The 15374-nt window shown below is 51.1% G+C and overlaps 7 protein-coding genes across 7 annotated transcripts; 6 read left to right on the forward strand and 1 right to left on the reverse strand.

Annotated features, from left to right (window-relative positions):
- Positions 1–558: 558 nt before the first annotated feature.
- Positions 559–2804, forward strand: K460DRAFT_377603 (calcium/calmodulin-dependent protein kinase type 2; the record flags this gene model as incomplete). The annotated part of the gene is made up of 4 exons (XM_040934989.1): positions 559–1092; positions 1215–1262; positions 1372–1616; positions 1673–2804. The coding sequence occupies 4 exons, from the start codon at positions 559–561 to the stop codon at positions 2802–2804; spliced, it is 1959 nt and encodes a 652-aa protein (XP_040788942.1).
- A 413-nt stretch (positions 2805–3217) lies between these two features.
- On the forward strand, positions 3218–4895 carry K460DRAFT_367183 (lactonohydrolase). The gene has a single exon (XM_040933521.1). The coding sequence runs from the start codon at positions 3531–3533 to the stop codon at positions 4677–4679; it is 1149 nt and encodes a 382-aa protein (XP_040788943.1). The 5' UTR covers positions 3218–3530; the 3' UTR covers positions 4680–4895.
- A 1813-nt stretch (positions 4896–6708) lies between these two features.
- K460DRAFT_356066 (uncharacterized protein) lies at positions 6709–7087 on the forward strand (the record flags this gene model as incomplete). The annotated part of the gene is made up of 2 exons (XM_040931929.1): positions 6709–6954; positions 7016–7087. The coding sequence occupies 2 exons, from the start codon at positions 6709–6711 to the stop codon at positions 7085–7087; spliced, it is 318 nt and encodes a 105-aa protein (XP_040788944.1).
- A 1308-nt stretch (positions 7088–8395) lies between these two features.
- Positions 8396–10398, forward strand: K460DRAFT_377605 (GMC oxidoreductase; the record flags this gene model as incomplete). The annotated part of the gene is made up of 3 exons (XM_040934990.1): positions 8396–8510; positions 8628–9512; positions 9557–10398. The coding sequence occupies 3 exons, from the start codon at positions 8396–8398 to the stop codon at positions 10396–10398; spliced, it is 1842 nt and encodes a 613-aa protein (XP_040788945.1).
- Positions 10399–11013: 615 nt separating this feature from the next.
- Positions 11014–11436, reverse strand: K460DRAFT_356068 (ribosomal protein-like protein L7Ae; the record flags this gene model as incomplete). Its single annotated transcript, XM_040931930.1, has 2 exons — positions 11014–11276; positions 11322–11436. The coding sequence occupies 2 exons, from the start codon at positions 11434–11436 to the stop codon at positions 11014–11016; spliced, it is 378 nt and encodes a 125-aa protein (XP_040788946.1).
- A 1524-nt stretch (positions 11437–12960) lies between these two features.
- K460DRAFT_406592 (NADH flavin oxidoreductase/12-oxophytodienoate reductase) lies at positions 12961–14124 on the forward strand (the record flags this gene model as incomplete). Its single annotated transcript, XM_040936975.1, has 1 exon — positions 12961–14124. The coding sequence occupies one exon, from the start codon at positions 12961–12963 to the stop codon at positions 14122–14124; it is 1164 nt and encodes a 387-aa protein (XP_040788947.1).
- A 205-nt stretch (positions 14125–14329) lies between these two features.
- On the forward strand, positions 14330–15301 carry K460DRAFT_284600 (metallophosphoesteras-like protein; the record flags this gene model as incomplete). The annotated part of the gene is made up of 1 exon (XM_040928750.1): positions 14330–15301. The coding sequence occupies one exon, from the start codon at positions 14330–14332 to the stop codon at positions 15299–15301; it is 972 nt and encodes a 323-aa protein (XP_040788948.1).
- Positions 15302–15374: the final 73 nt, after the last annotated feature.

Consider the following 15374-nt stretch of genomic DNA (forward strand, 5'->3'; position numbering starts at 1 on the left):
TGTTCTTAGGCGGCGCTTTACTGTACATGCAATCCCACGCGTCGTCTCCCCGAGGAGGACGCAGCAAGATGGGCCCGGTTATTGAGGTAAGACACGATTCTCTACGATTCAAAGAGCAGCGCGATACGTTTGTTTTGTTTTGTCCGTACAGGGCAGAACAGAGCAGTCGAGAGAGGACCAGGCCATGATTCACCGCGCATCCATAGTCGTCTTCGGGGTTTGGTGCGCGTGTGGTCAGCTTGTTTGCGATGATGTAGCGGGCATCGTCATATGTACGCCAAGGCCCCCCGGCTGCGTCATACGTGCCTCTCTTGTTCTGGCAACCAGCTCCTTCGCCCCATGCATGCCCGACCTTTCTCTTCACCCAGTCGCCTGCCCCCAAGATACTCCCCCCTTCATTACGAGCTCTTCACTTGTGCTGCCGCTAGACTCTCCTCTACATACGGTTGTACGCGGGCGTTTCCAAGCCTTGATTGCTGCCCTCTGGGCCTTGCCTACCCCGCCAACCCAACGACGGCTTTGTAATTCGTCTTTTACACCGCACAACGAGCACTAAATATGGCCGCGATACAGAATTTCAAGAACTTCCTGCGCCATGGCAAGCAGGCCCGCCAGAATGCTGAGCCCACGACCAACGTGTCGAATGTGCACGCCCAGTCCCAGCACCAGCGACACAATCAGGCCCCAGACCCCATCCACCATGGCATCACAGAGCCTAATATGGATACCAGACACCTCCAGCACCAGGCTGCCCCCCACGGCGACTACTCGGTCGGCGCAGGCCCCGGAGATAACCGCAACATTGCTGCGCAGGCAGGCGATGCAGCTGCGCGGGCGGCCGGTGACAAGCAAAAGAACGCAGCAGCAGCCAAGCAGGCGGGCGTGGACCCGTCAGTACTAGAGCGTATTATTGCAGAGGAGCGCGAGGCCAAGGGCAAGCTGCCCAAGTACCCCGGACTCGAGCGCTGGACGCTAGTAGAGAAGATGGGCGACGGCGCTTTCAGCAACGTATATCGAGCACGCGACACTACGGGACAATGGGGCGAAGTCGCCATCAAAGTCGTCCGTAAGTTCGAGATGAACTCGCAGCAGGTCAGTATTACCTAGCGCTCTTGCCCTCTCTTTCCCATCTCCTTATCTTCTATTCCTTTCCTCCACATCACGTCTGATCAGGTTCGGGGTTTTTGGACGTTACCAACGCGAGGCCGATGTAGGGCGACAAGCATGTGCATCCGGACTTCAAGACGCCAAAAGCAGCCGAGGTGCGATATATTCTACACCCATTGTTGATGCTCGACCCCAGCAGCATCAGCCTCCACACCCCCCCATCCACTGGGTTTTGCAGGGCAAGCACTAACGTAATGCCCATAGAGAGCCAACATCCTCAAGGAAGTACAAATTATGCGCCAACTTGACCACCCCAACATTGTAAAGCTCATCGACTTCTCCGAATCACGGCAATACTACTACATCGTGCTCGAACTTTGCCCAGGCGGTGAGCTGTTCCACCAGATCGTACGCCTGACCTACTTCTCCGAGGACCTTTCACGACACACCATCATCCAGGTAGCAAAAGCACTACAATACTTGCACGAAGAGGCGGGTGTTGTCCATCGGTTTGTACCCTCATCGAGACCTTGGCAAGAATGTGGTCACTGACGTCATCTGACAGTGATATCAAGCCTGAGAATCTCCTGTTCTACCCCACTCCGTTTGTCCCAACAAGTAACCCCCAGCCCAAGGGACCAGATGACGAAGACAAGGCCGACGAGGGCGAATTCGTCAAGGGTAAGGGTGCTGGTGGTATTGGCCTGATCAAGGTTGCAGATTTCGGTCTGAGCAAGGTCATCTGGGACAGTCAAACCATGACACCCTGTGGTACCGTTGGCTACACAGCTCCTGAGATTGTCAAGGATGAGCGTTACTCCAAGAGTGTCGACATGTGGGCACTCGGATGCGTGCTCTACACTCTCCTTTGCGGTTTCCCACCATTCTATGACGAATCCATCCAGACCCTGACTGAAAAGGTCGCACGAGGACAATACACCTTCCTTTCTCCATGGTGGGACGACATCTCCAAGTCCGCTCAGGACCTTGTTTCACATCTATTGACTGTAGATCCTGAGAAGCGATACGATATCAACCAGTTCCTCAACCACCCGTGGATACGGGAAGCAGACGAACCCACCTATTCTGCTTACGATGCACCGCCTCTCGCTACGCCCGCTGCAAAGAAATCCGATAGACTACAGCCAGACTTTTCTTACCTTGAGTCGCCAGGCGCGAGGCGCCAGGATTTCCGTTCGCCCGGTGCCGTCAACCTGCGAGAAGTCTTCGATGTCGGATATGCCGTCCATCGTCAAGAGGAGGAGGGTAAGAGGAAGAAGCAATTTAAGCAGGGGTACCGTGGTGCAAATGCCATCAGTTCGCTCAATGCCCTCGATGAGAATGAAGATGACGACGAGTACTCGTCCGAATCAGTACCGTATGAGTCTTCGCAACAACACCCACCCGCCAAGCTCCCCAAGTCTCAGGGGGCAGACGTTTCGTCGATGGAGCAAAAGATGCGCAACACGACGCTCTCGGCCGCAGCCCAAGCAAGGCAGCAGCAAACAGCGCCGCGCCAACAAGAGCGCGGGTATGGCCAACATTCGCCTGCAGTTGCTGCCGCGGCTAAGCGACAGGTCAAAAACAAGGGTGCTTTCGAACTCAGTCTCGATAGTGCAACGCTGTTAGGTCGACGAGCGAAGAAGCAGCCCGAGCCGAGTAACTTGCGGGAACACATCACCGCTGGTGGCACATGACAATCATCGGCACTCGCAAAAGATTGGTGAAGGTTGCGACAGGACGTAGGACATCATGATGGCGTTTTCCTATTATCTCTGAATTTTATTGGCTTCGTTTTTCACGATCTTGGCGCTCTCTCGTCTCCTCTCATGGCATAGTTTACGGTCTCTGTATTCTTGATTATTATGGGGCTGGCATATGAGAAGCGACACTTGCGCTAGTTTGAAAGATAGAGGCAGTTTGCGCGGCGTACACTAGAAGCGTGTGCTGTGTCCCCAGTGGCGTCAATGAAATCTATCGAAAATGCACATCAGATCTTACACCATCGTGACTACATATCGCCTCATTGCTACCGGGCAACTCCCCGGATTAGCAATTGAATTAAACCCATGAAAATGTTGTGCTTGTCTTTTGAGTCCGGACCGAAGCAGCCCTGGTCATTGCACTACTATCATACCGATCCGGGTATTCGCAATGCTCATCTTAAGGAATATCTTCGGCGTACCCCACTTCGCCCCGCAGAGGTTAGGATTAGGCTAGGATTTCTCCACGCTTGTTTTCGGTTCAGCATGCAGGTCCATGAAAATCAATCTATGTTACGCCGAAATCCATGATCGGTACCTTGCCAGCTGTGCAGACTGAGGGGTAAATGACGTTTGGACAGGCACGAACGGTTGACTAGCAGAGCAATTGCCCGGACTTCCGACCGCTACATACCAGACGGGTATATATATAAAGAGGCTATGGAGGCGCAAGTACCCGTCATTTGGAAAACTATCATTTTCACGGCTGTCTCGACGATCATGTCGAACATCATCCCGGTGGACCTCTCGGCTTTCGCGACCAACCCCGCCTATCTCAGCACTCTGTTTCCCACCAATGTCACTACTCCGAGCGCCATCAACCTCCTCGCGTACGATGAGAGTTTCGCTAGCGTAATTGGAGAAAATGCGACTGCGCGCCAGCTCTACAACCTCGATTGGGAGGCCTTCCACGAAGCCGGCGTCTACAACAAGGACACAAACAAAATCTACGTGACTTCCAACTGGGCCAAGGACCTCAACAACCCCATCAATGTCACCGTCATTGATCTCGCAAACAACTACTCCATCTCCTCAACCCGCTACGCCGGCGTGGCGGAAGCAAATGGCGCAACATCCTACTTCCCACCGGGCACGCAAACCAACAGCTCGACCCCACCCCGCGTCCTGTACTGCGACGAGGGCGATTTCCACAACTACTCAGCCCTCGTCTCAGTTGACCCGGTGACGGGATCCGCCACGCCCCTCGTAACAAACTACCTGGGGCGAAACTTCAGCTCGATAAACGACGCGCGCCAACACCCCGTTACAGGAGACATATGGTTCACCGACGCCGACTACGGCTACTTCCAGCACTTCCGGCCGACTCCCACGATCCCCAAACAAGTCTACCGCTTCTCGCCTTCCACGGGCGAAATCGCCGTCGTAGCAGACTCGTTCAATCAATGCAATGGCCTGGAGTTCAGCCCGGACCTCAAGACCCTCTACGTGTCCGACACGGGCGCTGTCAACTTTGACCGCAATCTCACGCGCCCGGCGACCATTTACGCGTTTGATATTAGTGCGGATCATAAGCGGTTGAGTCGGCGGCGCACGTTTGCGTTTGCGGACAACGGGTTCCCGGATGGGATTCATGCTGATACTGAGGGGAATGTGTGGGCGGGGTGTGGGGATGGTGTGCATGTTTGGAACCCTGAGGGGACGCTGATTGGCAAGGTGTGGATTGGGGTGGAGAGTAATAATTTTGCTTTTTTGCCGGGGAAAGTGCTGGTGTTTAGTAATAGCCAGCTGTGGGTTGTGGAAAATGTCAAGGCTGTTGGGAGGGAGGTTGGGAAGGACTTTGGGGTTTGAGGAGGATGAACTCCGCCAGTTCATAATATTCACTCGCAGTGATTTTGTAGCATGAGGTGCACTGCTCTTACTTGGTCTGTGGTTAAGTTGTGTTGCTTTTGCACATGGTACTAGGTTTATTCCAGGTACTAACGACGAATATGTTTATCGTGGAAGCTGGTGTAACGAACTTTGACGTCTTCTTAAAGACAGCCAACCCGGTTTTTTGCGTACGCACCATTGAAGCAAAGATTATGCGAGGAAAGTTCAGTTTGGCCTGATTCGTGGATGTTCTGCGTCGACGATGTCATTGCGTTCCTTGACGACGCCTGGAAAGTACAGGAGAAGATTGATCAAGAAGAGGAGGACAGGCTTAAGATGAAACCTGCAGAACGCCATCTGGCCAGCTTGCTCGAGCGGCTACTTCAACTGGCCAAGGACGAGCAGCGTGCAAGTATTGTCTGAAGTGCAGGTACAGTCCATGGGTCTGTAAGCTCACGGTCTGCACAATACCAAGTGGATGGTGCTACGCCCCTAGCGAAACTCTGCTTTACTTCACAGATGCACGTCGTTCCCAAATTGTGCATAGCTGCGACCTCTTTGCCACCTTCTGCATCTACACATTCCATTACCTCTTCACCGGCCTTGGGCCCGAGGCAGTCTCCATATGCTAGCCTAGATCTTTCGCTGCGATGCGTATGACCACGATGTACGAGCTGATGTTCTGTAGGCATATGCCCATGACCCGGTGACACGATGACCCGACACGGGGCGTCCGTTGTTGAGCCAGGGTCATTGTCATGGTGGCAATCTACTTGCGAGATTTGGACAAATGCCTTGTAGACAAAACAACAAGCAATGGGTACGCTATGAATAGCAAGACGAACCTGTCTACTGCAGATACGAGAATCATCAGGAGACTCGCCAGGCATTTTTGAGATAATTGCAACACCGCCTCTACGATTTGACCGAGAGCTCTGGCGAGCTTTAAACACTCTCCTTCTCTCTCTTTGAGACAAAGGCAGATGTTAACTAGCCATATAATATGGTCTCAGGTTCAAGATACTAGCCGGACATGAATCTTTCAAACCTTTCGAACCTCGAGTTTTTCGTAGTTAGCTAGGACTACAAAGAAGCCTAAACACATCGAGGATGCTTAATGAATTGCCAAAAAGATAGGATAGATTAGGCCTCCGGCAGATAATCTTCTGCCTTGGTTTCGCGTGTTTCCCTGGAAGATGCTCACAGTGGTGGTCCGCTAATAGCCTTTGCATCGTAGCGTCGCCGCTTCTGGAATCTTAGCTCATCTTGAACACACACCGCTGCCGCTTTTGGACAGATGGGATTCGTGTTGCTGATGCAAATGGCATGGGAACCTAGTTAAGAAAGTGAACTAGGGATGGTGTGAGTAAGCGTGATGACTTCTCCAGATTGATCTGCTGTGTAACCATGATTGATCTCACCCCACATCTCCCAGTCAAATCCTTCTAGAATTCAGATTAACCAATGAAAAGCGCGATCTTATCATAGAAGCATTTTCAGGCCCGATGAAATTCTCACTTCTTTAAGTTCGACTGATACGTTGATGACCTCGTGAGGCGTTCACATCCTTCGCAACATCCTTCAGCTTACTGATTAGGCCTTGAAGGTCAACGCACGACTGAATACGGGTTCACGATCACACTTCACTTCTCACTACGAGCAATTTGGTGCTGCTGAGTGGACAATATTCGAGCTACAGCGGGGCAGCGTACACTTTGAGATTCTCAATTCCGAGACAATACCCAAATGTAGTCCTTCGGGGGCCTTTGGGGGCCTTGTTCATTCCCAAAGCAGCCGGAAGAGTACATCGAGAAGTTCAAAAATCGCACTCATTGAGAGCCGGAATGTGCGATGAAAATGTATAAATGCCCAGCTGAAGTCGACGAAGAATGCAATCAACCAGCTCCTGAAAAAGCCAGCACCAGTCTACAGCATTACCTTCACTTCATCGCCATCCTTTCGCTCCAAAGCAACTCAATTTCACCCCAATCGCTATCAAACCATCGACATGCGTTTCTCCAGCGTCCTCGTCTCCGCCCTTGCTGCAGTCGCTACCGCTTCCCCCAACTCTCTCGCCCGCCGCGAAGAGCAGGCTGTCACCGAGGCCATCATCTTCGCAGTCCAGGCATCGGACTGTGATCTGTTCAAGTGCGCCGCCGTCGTTGCATCTGCCGCCTGTATCGGTGCTTCCATCGCTCTTGGCCCAGCTGGTATCCCCAGTTTGCTAGGCTGCACGGCTGGAGGAGCAAGTGCCGTACGTTGAAAAAAATGCTTGTAATCACTCTACTCTCTACGAGGATGCTAATGTATAGTAGCTCTGCCCCTGCGGCAACTGTATCAGTGCCCTTGGCGACTTCTTGAAGAACAACAGTGTCTGCCCTAAATAGAGGCTTGGTTGCTTATATACTATTGGTGGTGGTAGTGGGTAAGGGGAAGCGGACTCGCGAGAACGATTATATCTATTTTAGTAGTTAACTAAATACATTCTTTTACTAAAACAAAAGTCAGCTTACCATTCTGCTAGGTCTCTGAGCAATGATGTTATAAAATGTAGTTTTTCAAGTTATTGGACAATCGAAGACTCGAACATAGGCTGTAAGACCTTACCTTTGTATGGGATGATAGTGGTATAGTGTGGTCAAGTAAGACATGTACCTGACGGTTAGAGAAGCACATGTACCTATGATGTGTAAAGACCGAGTTAGATAGGTAGATTTTAATGATCTTGAATTCTTCCTGACCAGCAATCGGCTACTACCATTCATAACTCCGGTGGACTTGATTCAATTTGCAAACTTTAGGAGCATCAAGTTTTGCGGATTGTTGGACTGAAGATTCTTTTGATTAACGATAATCGGGTGCTTGATCATCCCTAACTTCACAGAACCAGCGATAGCTCAGCTAGGTCTTAGTGCTTTGAGAATGCTCTGATGATACCTATACCGCCATGCTGAAATATGGATACTAAGAGGCATAGGTCATGAGTAGAACAAGGGAAACCAAGGTATATTACACAGTCCAACTACTAGTGGCATCGTTTGAAGTCGAGGTCTACATGACAAGTAACGGTTACACGCCATAATACTTAGAAACATCTTTATTTATCAAAACCTGATGGACTTATTCGGAAATTAATCTCTCTCAATCGGCCCGTTTCTTTTCTCTGTACAAGACCCGATTCCCGCAAAGATAGATCTGATAGTACCAGCAAGGTCTTCTCACAGTGGCGCATAGCTATACATAGTCTCAGATTGATTTATCGTTTGTTTCGTAAGGATGGGAGTCCGGACTTTTGTGAGAGGTCTCCGACCGCTCATTTCATGACTACGGTTGCCAGCGCGCCGAGTTACAAGCGAAACCAGGCGGTGTGTAAGCTGTGGCGTACGTGCCTGGCTGCCCTTCTTCAACTAGCATGCCAGGTTGTGGGTGATTGGCTATATAATCCCAGCGAGGAACGCTAAGTCTGCGAGCTATTAGTCGGTAGTTCCTATTGGTGTGGTGCTCATCTATCTCAGACGGAGCCATCCACACTAGGGACCTGTCTGTTTGGTACAATACTGAAGGTGTGGCTCTTTATTTCTCCACATCATACCCTGAGACATCGTTGACAATCTGTTGGTTGCGTAGATCTCGTCTCGTCTTCGTACAAGGAATCGGGATCGATTAGCTAGGATCTTCCTAGCAACCAACCGCAAATGGTGAAGTACGGAAAATGCGCTTTGGTGGTATTGTGCGCGCCCATTGTCGAGAGCTCTGCGCAGGAACAATTTCGTACAGGTGCACCAGGCAATGCATCATATGATTATGTAGGTATGTGAGCTCTGATGTTCAGGTTTAATATGCTGCCTTTTGCTAGAAGCGAGACGTGCTCATTAAGCCTGGTCATTTCCGTTCCCTGAATATCGCCTAGGCAGAACAGTCCCTAAGTTAACCAAATCGTAGTCATTGGTGGCGGCACAGCCGGGCTCGCCATCGCCTCTCGACTCGCTGTCTCCGCGTCTGTCGCCGTCATTGAGGCCGGTGGGCTATACAAACAAGACAACGGAAACCAATCTGTAGTCCCATATTATGGCCTCGTTATGCCCTTTCTGGGTACCACCGAGGACTACCCACGCCAACCCCTGATGGACTGGGATTTAGTGTCTGTTCCACAACCTTCAGCCGGGAACCGTCGTATCCACTACGCGCAGGGCAAAACGCTCGGGGGAAGCTCGGCCATCAACACTATGGCATACCATCGTGGAACCGTGGGCTCGTATCAACGCTGGGCTGATCTGGTGGACGACCAGAGCTATACCTTTGACAAGATACTTCCTTATTTCAAAAAGTCTTCCACGATCACTCGGCCAGATGTCCAAAAACGAAACGCCCCAAATGCGACTGTACTGTATGATCCCACAGTATTTGATAACTCCCTCCATGGACCTCTGCAGGTTTCATGGGGGAACTGGGTCGACCCAACTCAGAGTTGGCTAGCACGTTCGCTGCAAGCAATTGGACAAACACTGAGTTCCAGCGGATTTAGCAGCGGTAAAGTGAGTGGAGGGGCATGGGTGCCGACTACTATTGATCCGAAAGGCGCAACGAGAAGCTCGTCCAAGAGCAGTTACCTAAGCTTTGTATCCGAAAAGAATAAGGCGGGTGTAACTGTTTACCTGCATTCACAAGCCTCAAAAATCTTATTCGATAAAGACAAGAGAGCAACTGGCACAACTGTTTCGACAGAAGGGCGAGAATATGTGATCTCTGCGAAAGAGGAAGTCGTTCTTTCAGCAGGTGTTTTCCATTCCCCGCAACTTCTCATGCTCTCCGGTGCGTTCCTACAACACTGCTTGAGCACATGCTTATTGAAACAGGTATCGGACCGGCGGCAACGCTCTCCACTCACTCTATTGGCGTTGTTTCAGACCTCTCGGGTGTAGGTCAAAATCTCTGGGATCAAATATTCTTCAATGTTCTGCGTGGCATCAATGTTCCGAACACCGGTACATATCTTGCGACACCTACTCAACAAGCAGTCGCGCTACAGCAGTACTTCAACAATACCGCAGGGCCATATAGTTCCGCGGGAGGCTATCTCTCCTTTGAAAGGCTACCGCCAAAAGACCGTGCTGCATTCTCGCCTCGTACCGCATCTATGCTCTCAAAATTCCCGGCTGATTGGCCTGAAATCGAATACATTGCTTCTGGATTTCCCAGTGGTATCGCCAATCTAACGACTATCGGCGCTATCAGCGCAACTCTACTTACGCCATCGTCCAGAGGCAATGTAACAATTCGCAGCGCTTCCATTGCAGATGCACCGGTTATCGATCTAGGCTGGTTGACCGATCCTGCAGATGGGGAGACACTCGTAGCGGCATTCAAGCGCGTTCGCGAGGCATGGAAGTCCCCCGCGATCGCGGGCATACTTGGTGGGCCGGAAATTCTGCCTGGGGATGCCATTACTTCTGATGCGGACATTCTGAAGTTTATTCAAGAATCCGCACGGCCTATTTGGCACGCCAGTTCGACATGTGCAATGGGCAAGGCCGGGAAAGTGGGTGCCGTGGTTGATTCAAAGGCTAGAGTATTTGGTGTAAAGGGTTTGAGAGTCGTCGATAACTCGGTCATACCGTTCAGCGTGCCTGGGCATCCGCAGAGCTCGGTGTACATGTTGGCAGAGAAGATTGCGGACGAGATCTTGAAGGGGAGGTGAACTATGGGCCATGTGGAATCTTAGCAATAGTGAAGCTGTTCTATGGATATATGTGTTGTCTACGCGTCGTCGTAGTCGAAGTTGAAGGAATAACATGCGTTATAATGTTGGTTTTGCCTATCTAGACCAAACCCTTCAGCAAAATTGTCGGATCAATCGTGGAATGGCTTAAATACGCCATGAAGTAGAGCAAGGGCAAAATGCACTACTAAGCCTCAGGACCTTATGAAAATCGAATTCGCACTTTACGAAAGAAGTGACCATGTAATTGTAGATTACAAGAACAAAATCTGCTCTGTATATTTTGAACAAGTATGACTCGGTCCTTGTGATCCAAATGTGACCTCACTGAGATGTCATGACGTGCCGTAACAGACGGAGGAGGATACGGAGGGTTGTACAATATGGCACCGGCCAAATTTCCTCGAACCACGTCAGTCGCAACTTCCTCACTAACGCTATACCAGGTGCACCTTCCCCAAACACCCCATTTTGGTGGCTCGTCCAAGTAGACAGATCCGGAGTGTGAAGGTTCATAATTTTCTTTCAGCGTCCGTGGTGTCTCGATTCTTCGTTGATATGTCACCGAATTGGATACCGTAGTCCTTCACCCCTTCAAATGGCGAGTCTCTCCACAGCGTCCCTCACGGACCTAATCTGACCTGCCAGGTCACTCGCTTCATTCGTGGTTATACTCGCTGCGATCACCGGACGACTAACGCCACAGGCTCTTCCAAGCGCCGCCTTACTTTTGACGTATACAAAAGGGACATTTTTGTCTTCGCAGAGGAGTGGGAGATGTAGAAGGATAGCGAGAGGGGAGGTATCGCTCGCGAGGACGATAAGCTCAGCTATGCCACGGTTCAAAGTCTTCGTCGCTGTATTAATTAGAGACAGTTATGCCTAGTTGAAAAGAAGCTTACCTTCGTTTGCTCCCTTGCGCATTTGCTTGTAATGGTTTGCTTGTTGCACCAGATCAAGAATCTGTTGCGAGAGAGCTTCGTCGGCGACAGGCCAGGCTGCAGAATCGTCAGACATTGTCGAATTGGTGTAGGTAGATTTTGGGCGATATGGCGACAAGTGAGCGTTAGAGGCAATGCGCAAAAGGTAACGCGCTGTGGGTAATTTTGTAGTAGTAGCAGAAATTATGTGGTCGAAGCAGAATTCTCATGAGCTTAATGATGAGGAAGGTTTTGGCGGTTGATTACATAAGTGTAACTAGGCTACCTCTGTCACTTTATTCTTATCTTAGCTCTCGTGCACTCCCAAGGTCCTGGATCTTTCAAGGCACGCGTGAAGCAACTTCTCACTGATGCGACCGGCACCGATGCTGAATTCTTGTGAACTTTTGAGCAGCTTCTAGGCTGATTCCCAGACCAGGATTTGTCCCAGCCCTAGCTATCCAAATTAGGGGCCACCAGAGAGCCTGCCTCACTCGCATTATTAGTCTACTTCCCGATCATATTTTAAGAGGCTGCGCGAGCAGCCTTTCGCGTGCCTAGGACTCTGATCTGCTCTATTACTTCAAATCAATCTTCCTAGCGCCCACAGACGTAGTTGCTGAGGCCCTGGCGACCTCTTTAGAGCCGGAGAGCTCCAGCATTCACCCCGATCGCGTTTTGAGTCAAAGTCAAAACTGCGTTCAACAAACCGCTTTCCTGTCTGCCCGGCGAAAATATATAGTTGGCTACTTTCTATCTGGAAAACAATGGTACGCGTTTCGCTTCTGTTACGACTATAACACACAGCGAGTTGTCGTAGGCGTGAGTGTTTTCCTGTGGAATACTCGTCGGCAGCAAGCCAAGCAGCATCGTCAGACGAGGCCAGGCTCTATGGGAGCCTTGGATGTTACCCCCGATGTTAGTAACCGACTTGAAGAGATCTATCGGCAGGTGTTGCCCTAGTATTCTTTGGGACATACTGAAATCTACCGTGAGGTTGGATGGGTGAAAATATCATGCTGGACGTTAGGACACCATGGATACGCAAGGTAGTCGGCGAGGAATGAGCCTATACAACCAGAGACTGTGTGATAATATGTCGTAGGCCTCCTTGTTCGTGCTTACTAACTAGCCCGTTTATTTTCAATTTAGGGGTGGAGATTACAAGAGCGTGAGTCCGTGTGACGCGGAGTTCCAATACCACCTTTTTTGCTAACACCACAAGCGTAGTCGTGAGATTGTACATTAAACTACGATCTCCATTCTTCAGAGGGAAGAGAAGAAAAAGTTGTAAAGCTCATCTAGAGCTCTCTCCAAATCGTAGAAGCGGTGTTGCAACAGGGGTTCTGCGACGCACGATGCTGCTGCCTATTTCTTCGAAGACTTGACCCACATCGCTGCAAACTACAAAGAAACCTACCGTAGCTTACCATGCATCGCTTCGCAATGCATCGCGCGATGGAGTTACGAACACGCGTGATGGAGTTACGATCTCCGCGCAACGGAGTTACGAACTCGACTAGGGAGACGACGAAGATATTCTCGTCCACCACGAAAGTTTATATATCTCCAAAAGCACAGCCATGATAGGTCATCCAGTCCATCCTTCTCATTCTACACTATGGAAATCCCGCCCACACCGAAGCTCTTTCAGCCATTACAGATTGGCAATGTCACACTCCGCCATCGCATCGTCATGGCTCCCATGGCTCGATTCCGCGCGAACGACGACCACGTCCCCCTCCCATTCGTGAAAGACTACTACGCGCAACGCGCCTCAGTCCCAGGCACTCTGCTCATTACCGAATCAACCGTGGCCTCGCCGGACGCTGTCGGTTTTCCCAACATGCCAGGCATATGGTCTGATGCGCAGGTAGCAGCGTGGCGAGAAATCGTTGATGCTGTGCACGCCAAGGGTAGCTTCATCATCTGTCAGCTCGTGCACCTTGGACGGACTGCTTCAGCAGAGGTCTTAGAGCAGAGAGGCCTTGATGTCGTCGGACCTAGCGCCATACCCAAGGATTCCGCATCTGCGATGCCGCGAGAGCTTAGTGACTCGGACATCCGCCGCATCATTGCTTCATTTGTAGTTGCTGCCCGAAACGCCGTGGAGAAGGCTGGTTTCGACGGTGTCGAGATCCACGGTGCAAACGGGTACTTGGTCGATCAGTTTACGCAAGATCTGTCCAATCAGCGGAGCGATACGTGGGGAGGCAGCATTGAGAATCGGTCGCGTTTTGCGCTTGAGACCGTAAGGGCTGTTGCCGATGCAGTCGGGGAGAAGAGGGTTGGCATGCGGCTTAGCCCATGGAGCGTCTATCAGAGCATGAGGATGGCCGATCCGATACCCCAGTTCACATACCTTATCAAGGCACTCGGAGAGCTAGGGCTGGCGTATCTGCATCTGATTGAGCCTTGGGTCGTCGGCGATTCCGATGTTGAAATCGATGACAACAACAAAATTGCGTCTCGCCATCGGAAGGAAGACTCCAATGTTCCTCTGGTAGAAGCATGGAATACCCCGCGACCCGTATTACTCGCAGGGGGGTTCAGCACTACGACTGCGCATAGTGCCGTGGAAAAGACGTATGCGAACAGAAACGTAGCGATTGTATTTGGGCGTTATTTCACGTCTAATCCGGATCTCGTGTTTAGGATTAAGAAGGGCATCGCATTCGCGCCGTACGAAAGGGCGGGCTTTTATGATATGGGGAATCCAAAGGGCTATGTGAGTTATAGGTTTTCGGACGAATTTCAGCGTGAGATAGATGGAGGGCATGCATAAGGAGGTGACCATGTATATAATCAAATTCTTGGTGTTCCAATATACCGGTCATGACAGATGTCGAGGACCCCTGTCATGGGATTGATTGCATAAGCAATGACAGCATCCGTGGCTTACTAGCAGCAACTCCCACGCGGGAGCGCTGCATTTATTGTATATCTTTCGCGGGGCAGCAGTGGAGCCTCGAGGGTATAATTGCGGCACAATGGATCCTCTTCTTGCGACAGCAGAGAACGTCGCTACAGAGACGACGCCAACCCCGTCGTACACCCCGCCGAATCGACCTGGCCGACTATGGGCCATCAGCGACATACATCTATCGTTCAAGGCCAACCGTGAAGCTCTCGAGAAGCTGCTGCCGCATCCCAACGACGACCTCATACTGTGTGGAGACGTGGGAGAGTCGGCTGAGCATTGCCGCGTAGCGTTCACCAAGGCTACAGAATGCTTTCGCCAAGTGTTCTGGGTGCCTGGAAACCATGAACTATATACGCTACCTTCACAGAAGGATCATGGCACGAGAGGAGAGCAAAAATACCTCGAGTGCGTAGAGGTGGCACGAGAGTTTGGGATACTGACGCCTGAAGATGAATACACGCTGTGGGAGGGAGAAGGTGGGCCATGCTTGATTGCACCCATATTCACTCTATACGACTATAGCTTCCGGCCTGATCATATCAAGCTGGAGAATGCGCTGGAATGGGCACGAGAAGAGGACATAGAAGCTACCGATGAGCATCTGCTTCACCCGGACCCGTATGCATCGCGCATCGAATGGTGCAACGCGCTCCTCGAGACGACTGAGAGGAAACTCTCAGCAGCTGTTGCAGCGCATCCTGACGTGCCACTGATTATAGTCGGACACTGGCCGCTGCGACAAGACCTCGTCAAGCTCTTCAAGGTACCGCGCTTCTCGTTGTGGTGTGGGACCAAGAAGACGGAGGACTGGCACAACAAGTACAACGCAAAGATTGTCATCAGCGGTCATCTACATATCAGGAGGACTGACTGGATCGACAATACACGCTTCGAAGAAGTCAGCTTGGGCTACCCAAGGCAATGGCAAGAGTGCCAAGAGCGTGGTTTGGACATCAACGACCTGCTACGGGAGATTCTGCCGGGCCCTGAGACGCCGCCGAATGAGAAGAGAGATACAGTCTGGAGACGATATGGGTGAGAGCTCCGGCTGTGCAGACGCACGCTCCACTATAAACCTACCACGTGCGATATATCGGAACTATGATACCCAT

The sequence above is a fragment of the Cucurbitaria berberidis genome, assembly GCF_010015615.1.
Source record: "Cucurbitaria berberidis CBS 394.84 unplaced genomic scaffold K460scaffold_3, whole genome shotgun sequence".
Taxonomy (NCBI): domain Eukaryota; kingdom Fungi; phylum Ascomycota; class Dothideomycetes; order Pleosporales; family Cucurbitariaceae; genus Cucurbitaria; species Cucurbitaria berberidis.

Bases quoted from the DNA above. Each gene is read 5' to 3' on its own strand.
- K460DRAFT_367183 (XM_040933521.1), top strand. From the start codon at position 3,531: ATGGAGGCGCAAGTACCCGTCATTTGGAAAACTATCATTTTCACGGCT.